At 44.2% G+C, this 24,855-nt stretch overlaps 1 protein-coding gene across 1 annotated transcript in view; it reads right to left on the bottom strand.

The window, feature by feature from the left end:
- FRAS1 (Fraser extracellular matrix complex subunit 1) overlaps positions 1-24,855 on the bottom strand; it is a 1,618,415-nt gene that overhangs the window by 1,270,492 nt on the left and 323,068 nt on the right. The window contains exons 5-7 of the mRNA XM_069626341.1: positions 4,856-5,015; positions 3,388-3,521; positions 1,595-1,678 (exon numbers count right to left, since the gene is read on the bottom strand). Of these exons, the coding sequence (XP_069482442.1) occupies positions 1,595-1,678; positions 3,388-3,521; positions 4,856-5,015 (378 nt within the window). The remainder of the gene's footprint in view (positions 1-1,594; positions 1,679-3,387; positions 3,522-4,855; positions 5,016-24,855) is intronic.

The following is a 24,855-nucleotide window of genomic DNA, read 5'->3' as shown; positions in this document are numbered from 1 at the left end:
GTTTGGCTCTTTGTGACAGTGAAGGTAATCGTTCTGTCTCAATTGTATTGGAATACTGTGGCACAGATTGACACTATTATGTCCTGACCATACCCCCAAGAAAATGATGCCTTAACTTTAACTGGTACTTTGCACATCTTTAGACCCTGCAATTTCACATTGCCATCATTTGCTTCATCAACATATATTAAACCGTCATTCAATATTCGCTCAACAAGGTTAATCCGTCTGTGCCACCCATGTGCACGCAGCCATATTGCAGAGAAAGCACCACGACAAGCCCATTATTGATTAAACACAATGTAGTTAAGCAAATGACTTTTCCTCATTGGCTGTATCAAAAGAGTATGCCAGCAAATAGAATTCTGGTTTCCTAGAGAACATTTGATGTCATACTAAAAACAATACACATTTTGGGTCTAGTAAGACAAGTTGCTGCTGACATCATAGCTATCATACTTCCAGCAAATGTTCAGGGCTTTTTAAAATTACAATACCGCAAACATTTTTTTTATTCATATGGACTTCACTATGGTAGCTAAGCTTGGAAAATGAATAGGAAACCCAACACAAGAACAATTTATCAAAGGACCAAAATTCTCTTCACAAATAATCTTACATCAGTGCCCTATTGTGGCAGAAAACAAAGATAATCACTTGGCATCTGACAAGTGCAAACCTTTAGCAGGCCCTTCTGAAAAGGGAGTCCTGGTGGATCTAAAAACTGGGAGCCTTGACTTCCAGGGACTCAATCATGACAGCATGTACAATTTTGATTGACACACATACATGTATAATAATTAATTTGCATTATCACTTTCCAACTCTCACTGTCCATTCTACTCCTTTTGACACAATTTAGCCACACAACTTGTCGCTTTTTAATTAAAAATAAACATCTCCCATCTTTCCGTGAATGAATGAAGGCGGAGCTATGCATCGGCGGCGACCAAGGCCCAGTCTCAGGGGTACGGTGTGTGTGTGTGTGTGTGTGTGTGCAGACTGGCTCTGAGACACTGAACTGCTGCAGAGGTGACGAGGGAGGACGTGAACTCAACATGCTCTGCCGAGCTAGGCGCAACACTCATTTTATTAACTTTGGGAATGAACATTAACAATCAACAGTGAGCAAAATCTGCCGCAAATAGTCGTCCATTCTGGGATTTCTTTTTTAAACAGCCTAGGAGCATCACAGGCAAGTGCCAGGGATATCAGAAATACAGAGATAATCCCCAGCTAGGAGGGCGATATGCATGCCTCGCGGAAAGAAGACATCACAAAATATCAATGCGCATCACATTCGTTCGAGGTAGCGCAATGAGAAAAGTGACGAGAAGGAGGGTGTTATCAGGGATGTCCTCCCTCCCGTCGCCCCTTTGCTCTGTGAAGAGGTGGGCCCATCGCTGCGCTATCTGCCTTGGCCGGGAAACCTATCCCCTGAGCCAATGTCTTCCAATTCCAGAAGGCTTTCAACTCTTCAACTCTCAAGGAGAAGGAAAGCAGCTCTTGGAATAAGTAACCTGCTAAGGCATTACTGAAAGGAATGACACCGATTCAAAAGAACTGATTCACATTGCCGTTAATTAGAAATTACCTCGTACACGTTTCCAGACACCGAACAGGACTTTGGAAGGCATTCGGGGCAGCACTTTCCTGGGGCCAGTGCCAGGCGTTCATCCTAAATAAAGTACAAATACAAAAAGACAGTGTGAGCAATACCCAGAAGAGCCCTCCTCAAAATGTCTGCTGCAAGGCGGCTCTAGGTGGCCACCCACACCACTCATGGCCTGAAAATTCCTACTGTTTTTTCTTCCAAAACGGTTGGATCAAGGGATATTACAAACCAAGCCCAACTAATATCTATTGTGATTTTTTTTTGTTGCCTAAGAATTACTTGAGGGAACAACAGGTGAAGTCATTTTTCGAGCTGAAGTAATTTCGTGTAAAAGCTTAAAAACATGTCTGCACTGGGAGCGCTGTGATGTTCGTTTCAAATGTCAAAAGAACAAGTTTAAGTATCTCATTGTTTAATTCCCTTTGAAGCGCTTGTAGCTAAGAGTGTTACGCACAAACTCAAATCAGTACTTGGTCAATGTACCAAAATTGTTAACTTAAAATAAAAAGCTCTAAATTCTTGTATATTTAAAATTCTTTGCAAATAAATGGGAGCTGAATATTATTCCTAACTATTTCACAATTAACTATGCTGGTTGTTCGAGGAAACGTTTTACCATGAATGTTTTAACCATAAGTAAACTACAGAATTCTGGATCATTCGAAATTAATAAGAGTAGATCAAATTGCTTCATGGCAATCGCTGGTTGCCTGAGCTTGCTTACCTGGCAGATATTTTTGAACACCTCAATGAATTAAATCGCAAAGTGTTAATGTAAACTCACTAACCTCTTTGGACATATTGTGTGATTTTTAAAACAAACTCGTGCCTATGACGTCAGGAAATCAAATGTGGTTCACTCAAGATGATTGAGTAGATACAGGAGGACAAAAACGTTTTACAAGGGGCTGAGAAATATTTCATCATGATCCAGGACCTTTCTTTGCATTGTTTGAGGCAGCTGCTGAGGAGTGTTATGTTTGCAAGGTGAGCAAAACGAGTCCCTTCTAAGGGGCTGCAAGAGCTGGACGATCCCTGGAGCAACTGAAATTGACACATGAAAGTTACCAACCAATGCACCTCAACGTGGTCAGCTTCAAGTGAACACAAATACCCACACATTTCTGATGAGGCGATTTCAATGGTGCTACCACTTCAATGTATCTGTGTCACAACAACAAAGGGGCAAGTTTGCTACTCGGTCCAATACTGAGCGGAACATATAGCATTTGTGCTGTTCAAAACAGGCATACATATCCCATTCCCATTTAAAGAAACTATGTTGTTTTGAATGGAAATAACTTCACTCACTAGCGTTCGGAGTCAGTCCAAGGGGCACTCATTGCAGCGAACTGCACTGAGGCCCAATAGCCTAAGCATGACAGCACTAACTTGCTGGAAGAGTCCGGCATAAGGATCGAAATAAGGGAGCTATATTATTATTAAACATAAACAATGGCGACAAACTGTACTCACAAACTGTACTCGTGAGTTTAGTACATATAGTGAGGATGGATAGATATACAGTTCCCATTCATTAATTTTTTGACAATGACCCGTAGAGGTAAGGAATTTGCAGATGTTTTGTTTTGTTTAATTCCCTGTTCATGGCATAGTTTTGCTTTCTGGAAGTTTGAAATGGGAGTTTGTGGGGTAATGTATTTATGGCCCATCAGAGACAATCTTATTGAGCTGCCCAGAGAACAGCGAGCTTGCCCCTGTAAGTGCCAACATGATGAAAGGTGTGAGCAAAGAAGAGCATGCGTTCTTACCTTCTCACACAGCACGGGCGAGCATTCTGCCGTGTAGCACTGCACCACGCCATCCCTGCAAACACACCTAGAGCACGCGCTCTGCTTCCACTGCTCGCCATCGTGCAGCAAACGCCCGTCCCAGTGGCATGGTTCTGAAAACGATGGTATAAAACATTGCATTTCTTTTCGCAAATTATTGCAGCATAATTGATTCATTCCCCTTGACATAAGACCACGCCTGGGATTGGATGCATAACCTGCTCAATACCTCCTGTCCTCCACTTGTAATGCCCCCACCCTCACCATCAATGTGTTTTTTTTATTGCTTTGGCGTTTTCATGACAACATCCAAGACTTTATTGAAATATATTGGAATATCAAAATGGGCTCTGTTCTGCATTCATGATCACATCTAATTGCTCATGTTGTCCTTTGGATGTGCCCCTATATCGTGCTCACATGCACAGGTCACCCACACCCCTTATAATGTTTACATGCATGACATAGTCCGAGGAGTACATCTAAAAAACAGCACCTTAGTAGATGATGGAGCAATCCATTGACAAGAACACTCAGCAGAACTAAAAACAAGCATGGCAATGCCAACAGTTTGGGCTTTTGTGTAGGCATGGGAAAGGCACCTGCCAGGCACTGCATAGTGGTATTAACCAGCCATTTATGGTAACAGGTGCAAAATGGTTCCTGGGCACGCAATAGCAGTACCTGGCAAATGCCTAATACGTATGCATAAGCCAAAGCTGTTGGCTTTGCCAATGCTTGTTTTAACAGGACCTCAGGAAAAGTTGTTTTGGGTGGGAAGGGGCAGGAAATGGGTGGACTTGGCCAGAGGGATTAGCATGGACATGGGCAGTCAATGGGTGGGTAAATACCCCAAAAATACCTACAAACTTTGCGTCCCTCCTCATATGCTATTTCTCAATATTTGTACTGTAATACTTTAGGGCCACCTTATAGCCCAAACTAAAATGATAAAAAGCAATTCAATCAAATTAGCAAAGAATCTCTGCAGTAAGAGTTTGGGGAGGTCAGATGCCTTAGATAATCCCAATTCACACTCTAAAAGCAAACCATTCTGATGCATTCAAGTTGCCAGAGGTGCAAATCAAATACAAATCATGGGACGCGTTTATAGAGCTAGATAAATGCACATAGCCAGATACTAGCAGGACAGAAGTTGAAAAGTTCCCTGGATATTTGGGGCCTTTTGGAAAACAGGCTCCGGATATTTTCACTATCACATCAAATACCATTGGGACAATCAGATCCCTACCTCCAGGCATACCCCACAAGTTGTCACACAGTAAACATTATATGGCAAGGGGGTGCCTTCAGATAGCAAGACCTGCCAGACCTTAAAAGTCAGGTCACAGCAATCAGGCAAAAAGGCTCAAATTGCATCACACCATGAATTGTGACTACTGACAAACAGGTTTCCATTTGTTTGAATTACAATTCTGATACTTACCGCCAGTACCAACGCATTTTGGACAGCAATCTCCTTCAGAAAAGTGCTCACTTTCTCCTTTTTGACAGGAAAGGTCGGGGCAGGGCTTTGGAATGCAGCTCACTTTTCCATTCAAACAGTAGCACAGGGTGCAGGCAGAGCCGGCCCACTGTGTATTATGCTGTAACAGCAAAGAAACATTGTAAAAGCGTTGACGAAAACACTACCTTCATACATTATAGCAGCTTCTAAGATGTCCTTCAAATAATCATTTGATTTAGACCAGGAGGCTCGGAAGAAAGAATGCATAGCAGCACAGGTTCCAATCCCGGGCTTGCGCTTAGAAACTGGCCCATGGTATTAAGCGCATTCTAAAAGAACAATTATAATTAAATTTTTTTATAATTATTAGTATACATTTTGTTCATCATTAACCACTGCAGACTTTATTTCACTGGGACGTGGACCATGCATGGTGTGTATGGACCTGATGTGATCATTTTCTAAAGTTGGGTAAATGGGCCAACACTTGATTTTGATTAGTTACAGCAACTTTTTTTTCTGTCAGTGCAAGATCTTTTTTTTTAATCTACGTAAATGATCTAAGAAAACTATTTTTGAACTCGATGCACCAGTAGCTAAAGAAAGTCAAGCTTGAGATTTGTAGGTCTCTGGGAGAATCAATTAACCATAATGACCTTGCATCCTGTCAATGGGGGTGTCACACTATTGGTGGCATGTAAGACTTTATACTGTAACCGGTAGGAAAAGGCACATTTCTGACACAATCGCCACACCTTGCATGGCATTAAACAAGTTTAGTGCCATGGCAAAGCTGTAACCTCAATTGTGTATGTAGGAAACACAATGAAATTAGGCAATCTTCTAAATTAGGGCACAGATTAAATGAAAATTAAGAACAATGCCTGATCAAGACCTTTAGGGACATGGCATGACAAAGGAACCTTACATACATTGCTGAACCAAATGTCCAACGCCAGAGCAAAACCTTTCAGGAATGTGTTTTGTGCTCAAGGCTGTAATTGGTGGGGATAGATCCTTTAGATGTCAATCAATTCCATATTGTTTCAAGCCCACAATAAAAGTCCCACCCCCTGTGCTATACAAAGAATATCTGTAGATGTCACCTACTTGCCTTACCCGTGCAGCACTGCACGTATGAAAGCAAAATCAAATTCAGGTAAGAATAAGAGCAATCCAACAGAAGCTACAGTGTACAGATTGTATTTCACAAATTTCCAGCCAAAGCATGCGTCTACTAGCATTCTATTGTCTCCAGGGGGAAGGCAGACACGCAATAATATAGCACCATCTAATCCCTTCATAATATCAGCCCCAATGGTTCACCAACACCTGGACGCTTTATCAAGGGAATGCACTTTTCTTTTTCTTATAGCCCTTATTCAACCAAATGTGAGTTTTAATGGATTGACTAGTCAATTATAATACACCCATATATTCAATTTCTCTGAAGATCAAATAGCTTGACCTATAAAAGTAGAGGTCTACATTTACTTTTGAGACATCCTAAGTGGCATTGTTTCCTTTGAATTTGAAAAACAGCGATTTAACTCTGAATTGACAATATGGTGTTCTTGGTGAATAATAATGTAATCTAAACAATGAGGCTAAATGTTTAAACAAGCAAACAATATACTTTAAGAAAGCATAGGCCATGTGAAATAAAACAACCACCATGAACATATGTGGGTTAATAGGAAATGATGTGGTGTGTGTAACTCAAGGCAATGATACATGTCACTCTTGCTGGGACGTGCCTGAAGGCTTTAAAGTACGGCTTCCATGAAGAGACAAATGCACTTCTGTCAGAAAACAGGTGTATTGCATGCTTACGATCAGGAGGGTCTACTCAGTTCTTTAGAGCTGAAAAACGAATGCAGTACCCTGTGCAAAACAAACATTGCAGCTTATATACAGTTTAAACAATTTACATAATTACAAATAATCTGTTACAAAATCGTCTCTTAGTCCCTCATTGGCTAACAGTAATACAAAGTAACCTAATACCCCCCCCCCCCAGTCTAAAATTCCTGTTGGATACTTCCATAAAGTGCATCCCTTCTGATATGCGATCATCTTCCATCGCCAGACATGACATATTTTCACATGATACTTGTACTGTTCATAAATAACTATGTTTATTATTATTCATACCATGAGACTGAAACCCCCTAACTCAAATGATGATTGTACAGGGCTATTATTCCCTTAGAACAATAAAATGTAAACTCACTGGAGTCTTTGTATTATTTTTCCATCATTACCTGACGTAGCCTTACTTGCGACTGTCCTCTCAGACCATATCATCTTTAACCCACAACCTGCTCATCTCCTTTTGAGCCCATAAATACCAAGGGCCAGCATGTGGTTTAATAACTAACCCTTCCTTCACTCTTCCATGCAAGAACCTACGTGCGCCCAAGGAAATTGTCTCTTGTATCTACAATTCAATCCGACAAAGACTCTGAAAAAATGGCTTTGCATCCTGCTCCCCTCTGCGATATTATCAAAGCTGGCCATATGCGTCTCGCTTCCACCCCCCCTATATCGACCTCAGTCATGCCGCCGTCTGGGCCAACCAAAATCCCCTTGCCTGCAAAACAACTAATTCAGCATCTTAGATGGACTTTTAAACTGAGTGAAAAACCCTTGCATGCTCCACAATGTCTTCATATGCTATAATCTTTTTACATTTTAAGCCGTTGTCAAACCCTCACATGTATAATGTTCAGAATGACCATGTCTCCCCATGTAAGCTTTTGCTAGGATCCTTTTTCCCCATGTGTGCAGTTTCCCGCTTTGTGCCTCTAAGTGCTATAAATGGTAAATCGTGCAATACCCTGTCCATTCTACTAATATTACTACCTACTGTAATCTGTGAATACAAAATAACACTCCAATCATCTAACTACATTGAATCACATGTTTTAGTGGCTACATTGCCTTTCAACTCTACCGCACTTGTGCCTAATACACTTTGCACAATGTAAATCTCTTTCCCGCATTGGCTCTTACAATGTCTTCCCCAGTACCCTTGACGTATGGTTCAACAAATGTTTATTTTAATTATCAGAATGGTGAGGGATATAGTTAGATAAATGCATAACAGGTACTTGGGTAAACTCTACAACTAAAGGCAGACTTCTAAATGAAACTGTGTCATGATGGTTTCACCTTAATAGTGATACCATAGTGCTCCTAGTGGTCTCCTTGTGATCAAACAGATCTACATCACTAGAGGAGTCTTTCATAGGTCCTGGGTTCAGCATTTGCAGCAGGCCTCTCGGATAGGCTTGAGTCCACCCTGAAAAATCCTGGAAGCTCACATTTTGTATCTTGTCAGTAATATGTAGCATCATTTTGGATGAGATGGGGCAGATAGAAGATTGCAAACCTGTCTCTCCAAGCCATAGTAATGATGTATGGCAGGTAGCATTGCAGGAACCCCTGCAGTGCATGGGGAACCTCACCATCCAGCCCACCTCCAGATAACCCAATAACTGTGTATGCCTCTGAGTGCCAGAAATATCATGGTCCCTTTAGCAAATTGTGCAAGGGGTTTGGGGGTCTACTTTTGTGCTATGCCACTGCAGAAGGTCTAGGGACCGAACTATCTGGTCCTAGCCAAATCTCCCAGTGCCTCAGTTTCCTGCTCTACAAAAACAAAGATTTATAATTTGTTACTTGACAGTCTGACAAAAATAATCCACTGCAAACTGGCTTGCAATAACCAAGAAAGCGACAGGTAGGCTTAATGGAAGTGCCTCTGTGTGGTCAGGCACTAGATATTGCCTGCATGCTTGCCAACCCCAAGCAAAACACACTCATTATGGATGACTGGCTACACTGCCCAGTTGCAATACCTGTGTCTCCAGGCCTGAAGTGCAGCCCTCAATCCTCACCTGTTCCCCTCAGTCTAGTCAGGCTCAATGCAGTGCAATTTTTTAAGTCTCTCTGGGTCAAGGAGAAACCCCTGTATTGTTTGGTAGTCCAAACATCACATCAGACTATACGCAGTTCACTTCTCAGAGGAGAAGTCTTTATTCATCTGTGCCCAAATGAAAGCCAAAAGATTTTACTTTGCTAAGGGAGGCCTGTTCATTTTATATGATCAGTAACATTAACATGTTTATTTTAAAATAAATGTAAATTCCACTGAAAAGACTTCATGAGCTAACACTTGCATGTATGTGCCTTTCTCTGTGTGGAATTTTGATTCTTTAGTTGTACGGGTGTAAAAATGTCATCGGAATGTGTGCAGTTTAAGGGTTTCTGTGTCTTTTTACACTTCTACCACAAAAAAGTGGTGATGCTGGCCGCCCTGCATGTGCACAGCATTTGGCATTACAACCAATTCCCATGGATTACATCTGATTTTTACTGGTGTAAAATGCAAGGGGGATCCACGCAGAGTCAACCATTTCTAATTACAAAATGAGATGCAGCTGTTGGGATGCAGGTACAGCATCCATACAGAGATCAGAGTTTCAGATTGTGCAAACTCTACGAACACTGAGATTTGCTTATGTAGTGTCAGTATTTTCATTGTTCGCCTTGGTTGTTTTGCATGCAGTACACATGTCATTTTATAGTGTGACGTTGGTCCGTGGCCCCAGATAAGCGCACAAGCTAAGCGAGGGCCATTAACGAGGGCCCCCGGCCGTAACCCCCCGGTGTTGCCCATGGAACAGGTTCATAAGGCCATTAGCACCCTGGGTTACCAAACCCCAGGGGCCCCCGAAAGCTGAAATTCGTTAAGGTGGGGGGGCAGTAATAAAGAAAAAGAAATGGGGACAGAGGGTGGGGAGAAGATGGTGGCGGGGGAGCCGGCCATCAGGCAACTTAGAATGTGGGCTTACACCAGCGGTTCAAGCCCGCGTTCTGAGCCACCTGATTGGCTGGCTTCCGCACCCATTGTGCTAATTAGCATTAAAACACTCTAGAGAGCATTATGGGATGAAAGGAAGAGTAGCAACAATGCTGAAACCATTATGGAATGAAAGGAAGATTAGCAACAATGCTGAAATGAAGAGGCTGAGGCCAAGTTCTGATGAGAGCATGCACCCAGTCCCAGCGAGTTATTCTGCATCTATTAGTATGAGAAATAACACAGAATATATCATGTCATTTTGCATTTAGGGATCTCTTAGTAGCATATGATTGAGAGGCCGTAGCACCTGTGAGAATACACATAGTACAGGGAATTTGGCTTTCAGTGTTAGGGCAGTGGGCCACGTTACCAAGGAGGTTCGCCATTTCTGGATTTGGCCTGTTAGGAGTAGAATCTGTTGAAAGAGTTTTTTGGAAGTGAGCATTAGCTCACGTCTAGAAGCCTGCAATTTGGTCAGCATATTAAAAGGTATTTTCCCTTTTTATTTAAGGAGGCCGCCCGGCTGCAGGAGATAGGAATAGAATGTGGACTAGATTTATACTGCAGCTAATAAGACAAATCTTATGATAACAGCGAATGGGTGTCATACTAGGCACCAGCTAACTAAGACACAAATACCAGAGCGGCGCATGGCTGTGTTATAAAACCATCTTGATTCCCAGAAAGATAAGGAAGGAAAATGTACTGTGGATGAAGCATCTTTAGACAGCACACATAAAATGTAAGGTCGAACTGGCCGTATGGTTCTGCCAAGTTGTTTGGATCACATGAAGAGACCATTGTATTCTCAAAGGTGTGTCCCAGTGGTATGCACATCTCAAGCTGATTTTAGCGTCTCAACTAATAAGGATAATCCATCAGTATAAAAGAATATCTGATTAGCAGATATCAATTATATATATATTTTTCTAACAATTTTATTGATTTATTAACAACAGTGTAACTTACAGACTAACATATTTGTTCACATGACAATGTACAGCCGATTGTGTCTGTTTATTCCCTTACCCCCCCACACTCCCTCCACCCACTCCCCAGCTTATTCCACATTCGTTATCTCCCATCACATTACATCTGACCGTACCGAGAATCTACATTTGTCGCTAATCTGACAATTGTGACAGGGCATTTATTACCCTTTGGGTGTCACTGTGCGCCAAGGCCATCAGTTCCTGTAACATACGCCTCCAAGAGTCAAAGTCTACATTTTGTTCTCCTTGGCCTCGATGGGCTGCCTCTTTCCACACCAAGGTTTCTGCCAACGTCCATTTTTGGAGATCACTCCACCACAGATTTACTTCCGGACCCTTTTGCGCTTTCCAACAATCGCTATCCTACGTTTCGCCAGGATGTATGCTAGGTCTTTCAACTTACTAACATATCTTGCTTGCTTCGGTCGTGCAAAAATGGCAAACATACAGGCTGTCGCAGATCGCGTGTCCAATGTTATACCTGCCCTGGCTAAAGACTGAGCTATATCTTCCCAGTACTGTCAGATCTTCGTACAGGCCTGAACATTGGTACCAGATCCACATTAATCAGTCCACATTTTGGGCAGGTCTGTTCTGTTGCCTTGGTAATTTGGCGATTTTCTTAGGGGTTAGATACGCCCTATGGGTTACGTACAACTGAATCAACTAAAGCTTCGTATTCTGGACACATTTTTATGGTAAGCTATCGCTCTACCCCAGACTTCATTTGTCAATTGTTCCTGCAAGTCTGCCCAACAGCTACGCCGTGTCTGTGCAAGCATTTCCCCCTGCCGTGACATTAGTAACTTATTCTCGACACTGCATGTCCTCCTTCTGAAATATCGTAAAGTGTTTCTATTATTTCATCCTGCTGCAGTTCCCTGTCTGTTTCCGGCCATTTCTGTTTTTGCTTAGTGAGGAGTGAATCATACTTTATGTGTTGTCCTCATGTAAGCCTGTTTCTGAGGCGAGTGCACTGAAGTCCATCGGTCTCTCCTCTCGTAGTAAATCTCCCACCGTCACTACCGCCATGGGTTCCCAATACTTCCTCACATTTAGTCGGAGTGTGGGTCCTCCACCTTCAGTGTCACCAATGAGATAGAGGGGAGTAGGGTGATTCTTTCTCTAGAAACCGACAAGCCCTTCACCATATCGTCCTGCCCCGCGTCAGCAACAGTGGGGGTTTCGGGTCGTATGGCGCTTATGTCCTCATCACCTCCTTCAAAAGGAATGGGGTGTATGCTGCTGTAGCAACAAGGTGTCCTGGGTCTGTTCGTCTGACAGCCAGTTTGTGATGAATTGGAGTTGGCTCGCCACAAAATATGCTTCAAAATTGGGCACTTTTATACCCCCCTGGTCGAACGGACTCTGCAATTTCATTTGTTCCATTCTGCATCTCGAATTATGCCATAAAAAGCTAGCTTGACATGTAGTGTCAAGTTTCTTAAAAAAGCATTTAGGTATGTCGTACGGGACGTTAGTGAAAAAATGAAGGAGCCTCGGGAGCACCACCACCTTTAACAGAGCAGCCCTAGCCATCAGGGAGAGCGGTAATCTGGGCCAGAAAATCATGGATTTCTCAATTTTATCTACCGCTTTTAGTGTGTTCTGTATATGTTCTGTCTTGGGGTCGTGAAAAATATCTACTCCAAGGTATCTAAATGTGTTCACCTCCCACTTAATCGACAGCACTGACAATGTGTTGAGGGGTTTCCCTCTATACCCTAAAAGGGGAACAAGCACGATTGCTGTGCGCTAATCGTGATACCAGATAGGTCTGCATAGCGATCAAACACGTCTAAGATATACTATACGTTAGTCTCCGGGTGCTGCAAGTATAAAAGCATGTCATCAGCATATAGGTAGATCAAGTTCTTACTGCCTTGTGTACCTATGCCTGCATCTTGATATTCCTTCCGGAGATACACTGCCAAGGGTTCTAAGACCAATATAAATAACATAGAGGACCATGGGAAACCCTGCCTTGTGCCTTTACCCAGCAGCCATTGATCTGAGATATGGGTGCCTGTTTTGACTCTCGCTACTGGACTGCTATATAACAGCCATACCCATTTAATGTATGTGGGTCCCATGCCAAATTTCTTCAGCGCCGCAAGCAATGGTGGGCTTCTAACCGAGTCAAATGCCTTGACCGTGTCAAGCAAAGCCACAGCATAATGATGCATACTGTCATGGGCGTAATCAATGATATGGTGCAACCTCCTCAGGTTACATGTAAAATTCCTGTCCGGAACGTATCCTGACTGGTCCGGGTATATAAACATAGATATTACCGGCTTGGGTGTTAGTCTTTGCAGTGCACGGTGGTGGTGGCACGAATTATGGTTGCTTAGCTTACCATAACTGGTGAATTTCTGGGAGTTTTCGGTTTTACTTGTAACCATAACGTCCCTTTAACAATGTTTTTTCACTGAATTTCTAGGGTTTTATTAGTGCAACTTATCCATAACGTCCCTTTAACAGAGTTTGTTTCTGTGATTATATATATAACAAAAAAGAGGAAAAAGTGAACCGCACTGCAACTATGACGAGTGTCCACATTTAGGCACTATTAAAAAGAAACCTGGGACCAATGTGTTTTCTGCTGGCGAAAGTGGCTGTAGTGTCGTGCACTCATTAACGTGCGCGCCCACGGTGCAGGTTATCGGCTTGCTGGTGGTCCAGGGTCCGAGCGGGATCTGAGCTTCAGTAGGTAGCTGGTAATTGGGCGGTCTGCGGCTTCTTGCCCTCTGCTTGCTGCAGACAATGGCTTTTGGTCAAAGTTCCCGAAGCGGCATGGTGTGCCTTTGAACTCTCGTACCGCCCGGCTTGTGTCATGGTGCACTTTTTGTGCTGCTGTAGCCAGGAACCTTACTGCCCTCCCGGGGTCCTCATCCTAGTTCTAGTTACTGAGTTTCTTCTGCCTGTTGGTGAGTTTGCATCTGGGATGTGCTTAGCCTAATTTTTATTTAAGGCACTTTGGGGGTTGGAGTTGGGGCATGTTGAAAAGGACATGCCTAGCCCTACTCTAGATCTGCTGCCTTGTGCCTTGCTCCCTTTTTGATAATAACCTCTGATTCTATGTCGTATAGGGGGCAATGGAGCTTAAGTTGTTAGGCCCTATCATCTACTACTCTGCATGGGTTTTTGGAGGGCACTGGTGGGGGTGTCACACTGAATCTGAGTTTGATCTGGATCTTGAGTACTTGATCTGAGTGGAGCTGTGATTATTAAAACACCTGTTACTAGAGCTCTCAGTATTAAAATGATTTCTAAGCCTGTAACTGAGATACATTCCCATCTTAAATCCACCAGATTAGAGATAGGAAATTAGCTTCTTTGAGATGTTCAAGTTCAAGAAACTTTTGTGGAGTCTCTACTGGGAATAGGAGCAGAGTGTCTGATGTACTGGCACATAGTGCCCGGAAGAGACAGCGACTTCGGGACATGAGGCCTCAACCTTTTGATGAATACGATGATGATGCTGATTCTGGTTTAATTTTGGGCACAGCTTCTGTTAGTATGGAGTTGGCGAAGGAGACAATGATTAACCAGGCTGCCCATTCTCATGCTATTGGGGAAATACCATTGAGCAATACAGTTGGCAATACTGATAGTTTAGTGTCCTCTTTGACCCCACGAAAAGGATGGAGGATGTTATATTGGAGCCTTTGGTGCAGTCCCCTTTGGATACAAGGGGAATGGATGATGAATTAATCGATTCAGGGAGATGTCAGCATATTAAGGAGCTTATTATACGCAATCAAATGTGGCAGAATTTTGTTCTTGGGTTGACTCATTGGACACGAGGGTACTTCGGATACCTACGGAAAGGGCTGACAAGTTCTGTCAAACTGTTCAGAATAATGAAAGGGTTGACTAACATTGTCTAACAACTCTAAATGAAACTTTTGGTATGAGAACTTCCAATAAGAAAACTGTTGAAATTGTTGAACATCAGGCTGACCCAGTATGCCTGGTCTTAACACCGGTAGTAGATCCTTCTTATGGTGTCACCTCATTATCTTTGAAGCCTGTTGGAACTGTGGTTACCTCACATACTACATCTCATGTTCCACTTTCTAAGGACATTTGCATTATAAAATCTCATATGCCGAAGATTACTGATGCGCCTCTGAGAGGGTTTACTATGGATCCTCAGAACATCATAATCACTAATATGGAGAAGCCTAATGGGCCTAAGCCAAAGGAGGCACTCAGGAATAAAGTCCTGGCTTGGCTGCACCAAAGAGTAAGCCAAAGCTGTATTAGAACACAGACCGAGAGTTCTCCGCAGGGTGCAAATTAATAACTGGTGTACTATTAGCAATACAGATTGCATTGTTATAGGATGTGGTCATCCAAACCTACCACTGTTCTTGAGCCGATGTAAGAATGTGCACAATATGTCATCATATACTTGAGAATTACACTGGATTGATATGTTTGCTTCAGTTGAGCATTGATCGTATTTAAATTTTTGCCTGATGTGGTTTTTGTTTTGTTATAGATTTATTATGTTGTGTTGTATGTTTAATCTTTTTTGTCAGTGCCCTAAGGCCTATGGGCGTGCTACGCTTATACAAGAAATAATTACAAATACATAACCAGGATTAAAAGTCAGACCAGTTGCGAGGTCCAGGCATTGATTTGCTGCGCATTTGTCCACCAGTTTAGACTGCAGATGTGACCAAAAATGTGTCTATGGAGAATAAATGGAGAAACATAAGTTTAAGGCCTTCCCTAGAACTTGCAACACCACCTATGCATCTGCAGGAATGATTCCCCCCAAAAGATTCAAAATAGTGTCTACATTTTTGGAAGGTTTAATGCAGATTCGTCAAATGGACCCAAATTTATAAGCCACCCAAAAATTGCTCTTCCTGTAGGGGTTCCATCTTAACCATAATTTAAGAGTCATTAACACAGACTTGCGGTGTGTGTGTCTGTAAATAACTTCATACCAATTGACTGTCTGTGCCCCGTACCATCCCCAGATCATTTTTCGATTGATCACCCCCACAACACCAATTGGCACCATCCTGTTTCCTCGCCACTTTCAAATGTTCCTTTTGTAAAACATCCTGCAAACGGATTGCTCTGCTCACTGCTAGGTACCTATTCTGCTGTGCATTTCTGATCGAAATGCACACCTTGGTAACAACACGTAACCAGTTTTTCTTCCATATCTTAGTCTCCTGCATTGAGAGGGAACATACTTCCTGGCTTTTGCTAAGAGTACAAATTATGAGAAACTGCACATAACCTATGAAAACTCAGGAATCAGATGCTGATGCCACTATGTTAAAGAAAGACAAACGACAAAAATCTATTACATTACTCATATCCAAATGTAGCTCTTTCATAGCAAATGGTTCTTCATAATCCCTTCGCCTAAAGCAGATCTGTCATCTAACATGTTTCGTATCGTCACCAAAACTTCAATGTTTATTTATTTATATTTATATAGCACGCAAACAGCCCAAGGGCATTGAGGCGCTGATTGACTTCTGTCCCACCTCTAAGGGATCACCAAGCAGAATGTTAAGAGTTTCAACTAGTAGATATCCAATTTAGTGCGGACAATGCCGATGAGTCCATACTGCTCGCTATCCAGAATTTTCATGGGAATATAATGGCTGCTAGGGGTGTATAGGTGCTTGAACTCCACTGTCTAGCCCATGCTTGAGCATTGGAGAAGATTTGGTGTGGACTGGACAGTTAATAAACCTCTGATGGTGAAGCTGAATAGTCTGTGACATGCAATGGGGCACTTTATCTACTGTGAGGAATTCGAGCATCTGCATGGTGGCTGTGCGCTAGCCTGGGCTTTTTTTGAAATTTGAAATTAAATTGAATGATGGTAAACCAACCTCTGGAAAATGTGTGGGGCTAACCCACACATATTTCCTTATGCTCACTGAATGACATACGCATGGGACCCGTGTACTCTGGATGGGCGCAGTCCCCCCTGTCATATTTAGTTGGGATCTGACAGGTGGAGAACACCATGCATCTCCAGAAGGGGGAGGGCCAAACGTTCCCCTTACCATGGCCAGCCTAATTAACTAACAAAGGCTCTATGGATCCTGCCTGGTCTTTTTTAGCCCTGTAGCATGTGGCAGCATTTGCATAATAGTCAGAGTTTAATTCAAACAGGCCCAAATAGGGGCCTGGCTGCAGAGGCTAATAAAGGAGACAGGAAACCCCAACACCCTTTCATAAGCACTGTGTCAACCTGAAGCCAGCTCCTGCCCTCAGTATCGATTGACAGTGAAATGTCATGTCTGGGACTGCGTGTTTACAGTAGTCACCCCCGCAGGGAAAACCCATTCAGAAGATATGTGGTTTGACGGAGACAGAAATTCTGGTCTCGCTGCAGCTTCAAGGGAGACCGGACACTTTAATAAGGAACCATAGAGAGTTCCATTAACCAAAGAGACCCTTTGATCCACAACAGACAGGAAGATGGGTGGGACTTAGTAGTACATGTTTTCACTCCTTTACCTTTTCTGTTACAAAGCGCTCTAGGTATGACCTCATGCATACAGGAGATTATTGGTGGGGACAGAGGATTGGTTGATTGGTTCATTAAGGTAGGCTTAGCCTACACCAATCTCGGTGGTCCATTTGGCTTTAAAAGAGGGCCACGCCCTCCTTTGGCAGATCATCATAAGATTTTGCAAGGAGGAGCACGAAGAACTCATCACTGGAACCTGGCCGAAGGTACGGTCTGCCTTACATCTTCCGCTAGTGAAGGAAGGCCAAGACTTCAAAGAGGGAAGCAAGATCCCTTCCCTAAACATCCCCCAGGGAATAGAGGGAGATATTGAATACAGGGGACCCTCCAGCACCGGTACCCAGCCAGCACACAGCGTGTCCTGCAAGGCTCTGCCGCAAGCTTCCTAGGTGGAAAGTGCTAGAGAGTCTCTGAACAAAACCAAGGAGAAGGCAGCAGCCTGCAACACTCTTCTCAGCTGTGGGCCGTTCGCCTTAAAGGACAACATGAGCCAGTGAAGAAGCTAGGAGAAGTGCACTGACAAGCATTTACCGACGTCTGCCTTAAAGGACTTTTTCGAGCCAGTTGAGCCCCCTGAAGCTGCAACTGACTGTACTGCTGACTGTTGTTACGCCACAGTTGCTAAAACTGTCCGAGACACCTCGATCAGTGCTTCAGAACGGCCGACCATCACTGAGACAATGATTCCTGACCCAAAGCCAGCCTGCAGCCGTCCGTCCAGCTTCGCTCGCTGAACTGCCTGCCGCCTGATACCCCCTCAGCTGTCTCCCAGCTTGAACTCTGTGCAGAAACTGCAAAGCACCCTGAAACCGACTTGGCTCTGCCGAGCATCAACAACATCTACAGCACAAGGAACATTGTGGTTCTGTCCCCCTGGTCCTTCGCTGAAGGCCCCTAGTGACATTTTACGACCCATTGGTCCCTTTGTGTTGAAACCAAGTATCCTAGAACTATTGCGATTAATTACTATACCGACTACCCTCCAGTCAGTATCCAGAGGGCATCCCTTTTCCTTCTTTGAAACTGTCTGTCCTCTGCATTTCTTTACAAGGTGGGTTGTAGTTTGTAGTGTGCTAGGACTGTGTTGTGATAATAATAAAGTTGATATTTGTATATGATATGACTGGACAGTCCCTTTTATCAGTGGGTAATAATTGTATTTTTGCTGTATTGCAACTAACCAAAGATCTACGACCTTTCAAAGATAAGCTTGACGTTCTGTCCACATTACCAAAAGTGGACAAGGAGGTTTATAATTTGCTTGCGTTTTCAATCTGGTGTACTAAAGTTGTGGGGCTGATTGATAGTTTAGAAACTGATATTCACAGTGGTCAAAATATACAAAAAGAAGTACTATGTTCCCTGCTGCTCTGTCCCCACTTCCCTCGAACCCCATCGCTGCGCACCCTTGCACGCACAAAACAAACCCCTAAACAAACGTGCTTGCTGTTTAAGAGAAACTTCAGCATACATGCCAACCCTCCCAATTTAGGTGGGAGACTCCCGATTTTTCTGTGAAAAATATTGTTATTGTTCAGGTTCTCCTGCCCAAAATACATCTTTGCCCAATGCACTCCTATGGCAAAAATGTTGTCTCCCGATTTTTAGGAGGAAATCTCCCTCGCAGGTGGGTCGGGATGTTGGCATGTATGCTTCAGTGCAGTGCACTGAAGTGCAACGTTCAACTTCTTCCTACACATCTATTTTAAAACGAAAACATTCCAGAATGGTTTATTTTTAAAATAAAAATACAGAATGCTAAAAGTTAATTTTAAAAAGTAGAGGAGCACCGCTCCCGTCCACTTTGACCGCTGGATATTTATCCGTGCAACACTGGTGCTGTGGAAGTTGATTCGTCACATCTACACAGTGAACGTTACTGATTTTTTTAAACACCTTGCAAATATCCTCCAAGATTATGACTCTGTATTCCAATTGTGCACAGATAATGTGCACTTTAATAAATACCTCACTAAAACATGAAATCTGCTTGAATATCAGATATTCGATGCAAGAAGGCTCAGGGCACATCAAAAAGGTTGTCCTTGCAAAATAAATTCACTGCTTTTTAAATCTTAATTTACCAAAAAAAAGTGTAGGAGTTATTCTAGATACAATTATATCCTTGAAGTTTAAAACAGTATCTTCCATTTGGTAAAATACTGAGTTTTCTTCTTCGATGAGCTATGCTGTCAGTACATCCAGAGAGTCGGAAAACACCACAAAACTTAGAAAGCCAAGAACGCTAACGGACACAGTGCTTGGCCAAACAATCGACAGTGTTTTGTGCTCTTGGTTGATGACAGGAGTGGGGTTATACTTTTTCATGCAGGCCAGTCTGCATTGAGAGATGGTGCATGTGGACGAGTACAAATATGTAAATAAGGGTGCGATGCATTCCATGAATTCGGACCCAAACATAATTGCGACCACGGATCTCACCCTCTTGGAGCCACCCGAGGGTCATCCGCTATCCTGCGCAATATCACCAGACGAGCCAACGCCTTTGACAGGATTACAATCTGGAATGAAACCCACAATATTGTACTTTTTGGAGGAAAAAGCTGTAGACATTGATGCTGTCCTCAGACTGTATGTAGTCACAGAACTTCCTTTTTAGCCATTGCCAGGCTAAGTGGGGCGTTTTTTTGTCAAATTGGGCACGTTGTTATGCTATAATGGGCCAGTTTGACGAGTTACTTCATTGGGCAGCTAGTAGTTGTGGCCAGTGTTACTTAACATATATAATTTAAAATGCACAATTTGCAAAACCTGCTCTTGCGTACTACCCAAACAGTCTGTCACAAAAGGAACTAATTGTGACTTGTGACTGTGGTACACTATCTCATTGATGGCGGAGACAATTTTATTCTTCAGTCCGACCCCAGTCATTGCAGTATATAGTTCAATGGAGCCGCTGCTCTATCGGTCTGGAGCACTTTCTAAAAAACAAAACGGCACAGTAGAATGCCCACTCCATGCAGGGGTGGACTGGCCTATTGGGAACTCTGGAGATTTCCTGGTGGGCCTCTGCACCCTGGGCCTCTTTTGTGTAGCATTTCCAAATGTTCTTATAGGAAAAGCATTGAGCTTGTTGAAAATGTGTCATACAGGGCCACTTTGAACATTATTTCCAGGGCCTCTTTTAGTTCCCAGTCCACCCCTGACTCCATGGCCTTGTTTTTCAAAAGTTGTCCTTGAAGGGTGCTGCGAGCGCCCCTTCGTTTTACCCTGCGCGTACCACCCACTTTGTCTGTACATGTAATGAAGCATTTTCAAACTGCCGGATCACAAATGTTTATTTTGGAGATTTCCATTAATCTCACTTTTGAAACCGGCAAACGTAAATCCTTCGCTTCTCCGGCTCTGAAGAGAGGTGAGACCAAGGTCATTGAGTAGGAGAGGGTGCGAGTGCAGGGGAAGGAGCCAGGAGGGAGTCTTCGTTCAGCGCCACACAGTCAGACTAATTAAAATGAGGTTGGAGAGTGGAGACGGATTGTCTAAAAAGTCATGTCAAGAGCGGGATTGTTGTGGTTAATAATGGAGGCGTGTTTGGAAGGACGCTCTCTTTTCATGCGCAGTTTGGTCGTGAGAGCTTGGTTCAGATCTACAGCAACACAGGATTACAGCTATTAGGGAAATAATTTGTTGTTACACTAAGAACGTCTGTTCACTAAAATACCAGAAATATGTAGGCAAACATGCAGCGTGAATATAACCATGAAACCAGAACTTCTTCAAGTGCTATGCGAGTCGAGTGCAGGGTTGTTTCAATCCAATAATTCGCGTGTGAGTGGCACTGTAATTATGTTTACACATTCAAGATGTGCGCCAGTGCGTGCATTCTTTGTGAGCTCAATTGAGGGGTGCACATCAACAATTAATAGAGCAGATTTTCTTCGCAAAACTCAGAAAGACACACAGTCAAAGAAGGTGGCACATGCCTCAGGGCGCACAAAAAACAGAAGACACAGCACAAGACAGACAAGGTTCAGAGCTGGCAAAACGATACTATAAATACTCCTATTTAGTCGGGATTAAGATTGAAAAACTTGTGTTTAACCAATTTTTTTTAAAGAGGCCAAGGGTATCTGCCGATCTTTTTGAACTAGGTAAGGCGTACCATAACAGAGTCTGGACATCCAACAGGGTGCCTCTAAACCAGACCAATTTGTATCTGGGTTGGTGCGGGGTAGGATGGTCTAGGGACCGTTACGGTCTTCCCAGAATGTGGGGCTTTAAGCGATCCTTAAGATATTTAGGGCATTGGTCTGGCATTTAAAAGATAAGGTGAGGATCTTATGAGTGATCTGATATCTAATAGGGATCCAATGCAGTTTCCTTCTAGCATCTGAGACATGCATCTGTTTTTTTTTTGTATTCTTTTTATTAGGTTTTGTTAAACAAAGAACAAGAAAAAGCACAACATGACTACACAGTGACATTAGGAGACATGTCATCGAGGTCGGATTAATACCAAAACACAACATAGCCTTTGACGGTTAAGTGACACGACGGGGGCGGAGAGTTCACCGCCCACCCGGCAGATGCACTGGGCACCTCGGCTCTCCCCTTTTCTTGGATTTTATGTTTTATACTTCCCATTTCCCCCATATTTTCTGGAATTTACTCATTTTTCCAGGGAGGCGCATCTGTCCATTTCATTGGACCATCTGTCAATGTTTATCATGTCTCCCGAGCCCCAGGTGGCTGCCGTTAGTCTCTTTCCCGCTTCAAATGCCACCCCCAGAAATGTCCTTTCGTGTTTGTTGAGGTCAGTTTCGCCTCCTATACCCAGCAGGATAAGTTTGGGATCCCGCAGGATTGTAGTACCAAGTATTCTGGAGACGCGGAGTAAACATGCTGTCCAAAACTCCTGCAGCACCACACATTCCCATATCATGTGGTAGAAGGTGGCCTCTGCCCGTTTGCATCGGCGGCATTCTGCATCACCCTCTTCCCACCAGCTGGCCATGTGCGTTCTGGAGTAGTAGGACCTGTGTAGGATTCGAAGCTGTATCAGCCTGAGTTTGGCATCAATACCCATTTCCCTTGCGGACATCAGGGCTTCCACCCACTCTTCCACCTCCAGTGGCCCCAGGTCTTGTTCCCATTTACCCCCGAGGTTGACGAGGTCCCCCGATCCGAAGGAGTTGATTGCCTGATAGAGGGTGGCGGTTACCTTGTGAGGGATACCTTGTGGGAGTATGTTTGTTTCCAAGGGAGAGCAGGTGGGTATGTCGGCCAGGTTCAGGAATTGGGTATTAATGGCGTGCGTGAGTTGGAGGTATCTAAAGCGGTCCATGAGTGACAGCCCGTGTTTCGTTCGTAGGGTTTCAAAGTCTATCAGTCGCCCCTCCTGGACAACGTCCGCCAGTGTGGATATCTCTTTCCATTCCCAGGTTTCAAAGTGGCCCATTTTTTGGATTTCGGGGAGGTATGTATTGCGCCAGAGAGGTTGGATCAAGGTTGGTCTGCCTTCCCAGCCGATGAATTTAAGTATTTCCCTCCAGACTCGATGGATGTGGCGGGACCCACTAAGTGCTGCCCTTAGGTTCTTTGGGCTATCGTATAGTATGTGCAGGAGTCTTAGGGGGCTGCAGTCCCCGGTCTTCACCCAGATATGTGGGAGCAGCGGGTCCCTGTGTAGCCATTCATTTGCCACCCCAACCTGTGCAGTCCAGTAGTGTGTGCAAATGTTGGGCAGTCCAATACCCCCCTTGCACACCGAGCGGTAAAGCGTTTTTAAAGCAATGCGTGGCTGTTTCCCTCCCCAGAGTAGTGTACGGAGGGTCCGGTTGATGTCTGCGAATGTTGTGGCCGGGATGGGGAGCGGGGCGTTTGAGGACGTACAGGAATCTCGGGAAAGCCAGCATCTTAAATAGTGCCGCCCTCCCGAGTAATGGGAGGGAATGCCAGTGGGCAACGTCGTTCTCAAATTTTCTCATTATCGGGTATAGGTCCAGTTTGGGGAAGTCCTCCTGTGTCTTGTTAATTCGTATGCCCAAATAGGTGAAGCCCAGTATCGAAACAGAGTATGGGCAGGGATCCAGGATTGTTTCTTCCCCCCCTTGTACAGGGAAGTAAATTGTTTTCTGTGTGTTGACCCAGAGTCCCATGAAGTGTTGGTATTCCGCCAGGGTTCTGGTCACAATCGGGCAGGAGGTTATTGGGTGGCTCAGATATAACAGGAGGTCACCCGCGTACAGCGAGACACGTTCCTCCCCGCCCCCTGGCCAGGCAAATCCTGTCCATTGTGTATCAGTTCTTAGTCGGATTGCCAGAGGCTCGATGGCGAGGAGAAACAATAGGGGGGAGAAGGGGCATCCCTGCCTAGTCCCCCTACTCAGCAGGAATGTGACAGATGCTTTCCTGTTGACTCTTACGGAAGCCTCGGGGAGGGAGTAAAGGAACTTGACCCATGACATGAAATGTTGTCCGAAGCCCATGCGTTACATTATGGCCCACAGGGCGTCCCACCCCACTGAATCAAAGGCCTTCTCAAAATCCACCGCAAGGAGGGCCAGCGGGGATGGGATCTCGTCTGCCCGGCCGAGGGCGATCTGGACTCTGCGGAGGTTTATTCGTGTGGACTTACCAGGCATAAATCCACACTGATCTGGGTGGATTAAAGATCCAATCACCCCCAGCAGTCTATTAGCGAGGACTCTAGCTAGTATTTTGGCCTCTCCATTTATTAGAGAAATGGGCCTGTAAGAGGCACATTGCTCTGGGTGTTTCCCTGCTTTGGGGATCACCACTATTGTCGTTTCCTGGAGGTCCGGGGGGAGGGTGCCCTGTTCCCTGCTGCGGAGGAATATGCTATGCATATGTTTCATTGTCGTTCCGCTCAGTCTTTTCCACAGTTCCACCGGGAACCCATTGGGGCCAGGGGTCCTCCCCGTCTGTAGTTGTGAAAGGGCTTCCCCTACCTCGTCTGCGGTGATGATTGTGTCTAGCTGTTCTATCTGTGGTTCAGAAAGTCGGGGGATCGTGATCTAGTCTAGGAAGTTTGGGGTGTTTGTTGGGGGTTCTTGTATCGGTGGAGAATATAGTTCACTGTAGTATTTTGCAAAGGCCCCCACTATCTCAGCATCCCCCGTTAGCATATCCCCTTCCTGGGTTTGAATGGCCAGTACTTGTCCTTTGCTCTGCTCCCTTCGCTCTAGCCAGGCTAGTGTTTTGGTGGCTTTGTCCCCCCTCTCATATATCTGGCTACAGACCAGCCACTGGGCGGTTCGGGAATTATCTAAGGCCCTGTCTTTCAAGATTGCTTGGGCTGTTACTAAGGCATCATGCGTCTCCTGGGTTCCCTCCTCGAGTTATTGTTCCTCCCACCTGGTTATTTGGGCCTCTGCTTCGGAGATTGCCTCGTTGTGCTGTTTGCGGTGAGCTGCCACCAAGGATATTGCTTCCCCCCTTAGAACTGTCTTGTATGACTCCCCCCTTATTATCGGGCAATCCACTGCTTCCTCATTTAGGTCAAAGTATTCTGACGTTTTGTTCGAGAGCCCCTCCAGTATTTCGGGTATCCCTAAATAGGCATTCAGGTGCCAGGTGGGTTTCTGTTTTGGCGTTAGAACCTTGAGTTTAACCA

This window comes from Ambystoma mexicanum, chromosome 6p (genome assembly GCF_040938575.1).
Source record: "Ambystoma mexicanum isolate Mex_15411 chromosome 6p, UKY_AmexF1_1, whole genome shotgun sequence".
Taxonomy (NCBI): Eukaryota; Metazoa; Chordata; class Amphibia; order Caudata; family Ambystomatidae; genus Ambystoma; species Ambystoma mexicanum.
The sequence above is the reverse complement of the archived record's forward strand: the minus strand, read 5'-3'. Positions and strand labels throughout refer to the sequence as shown.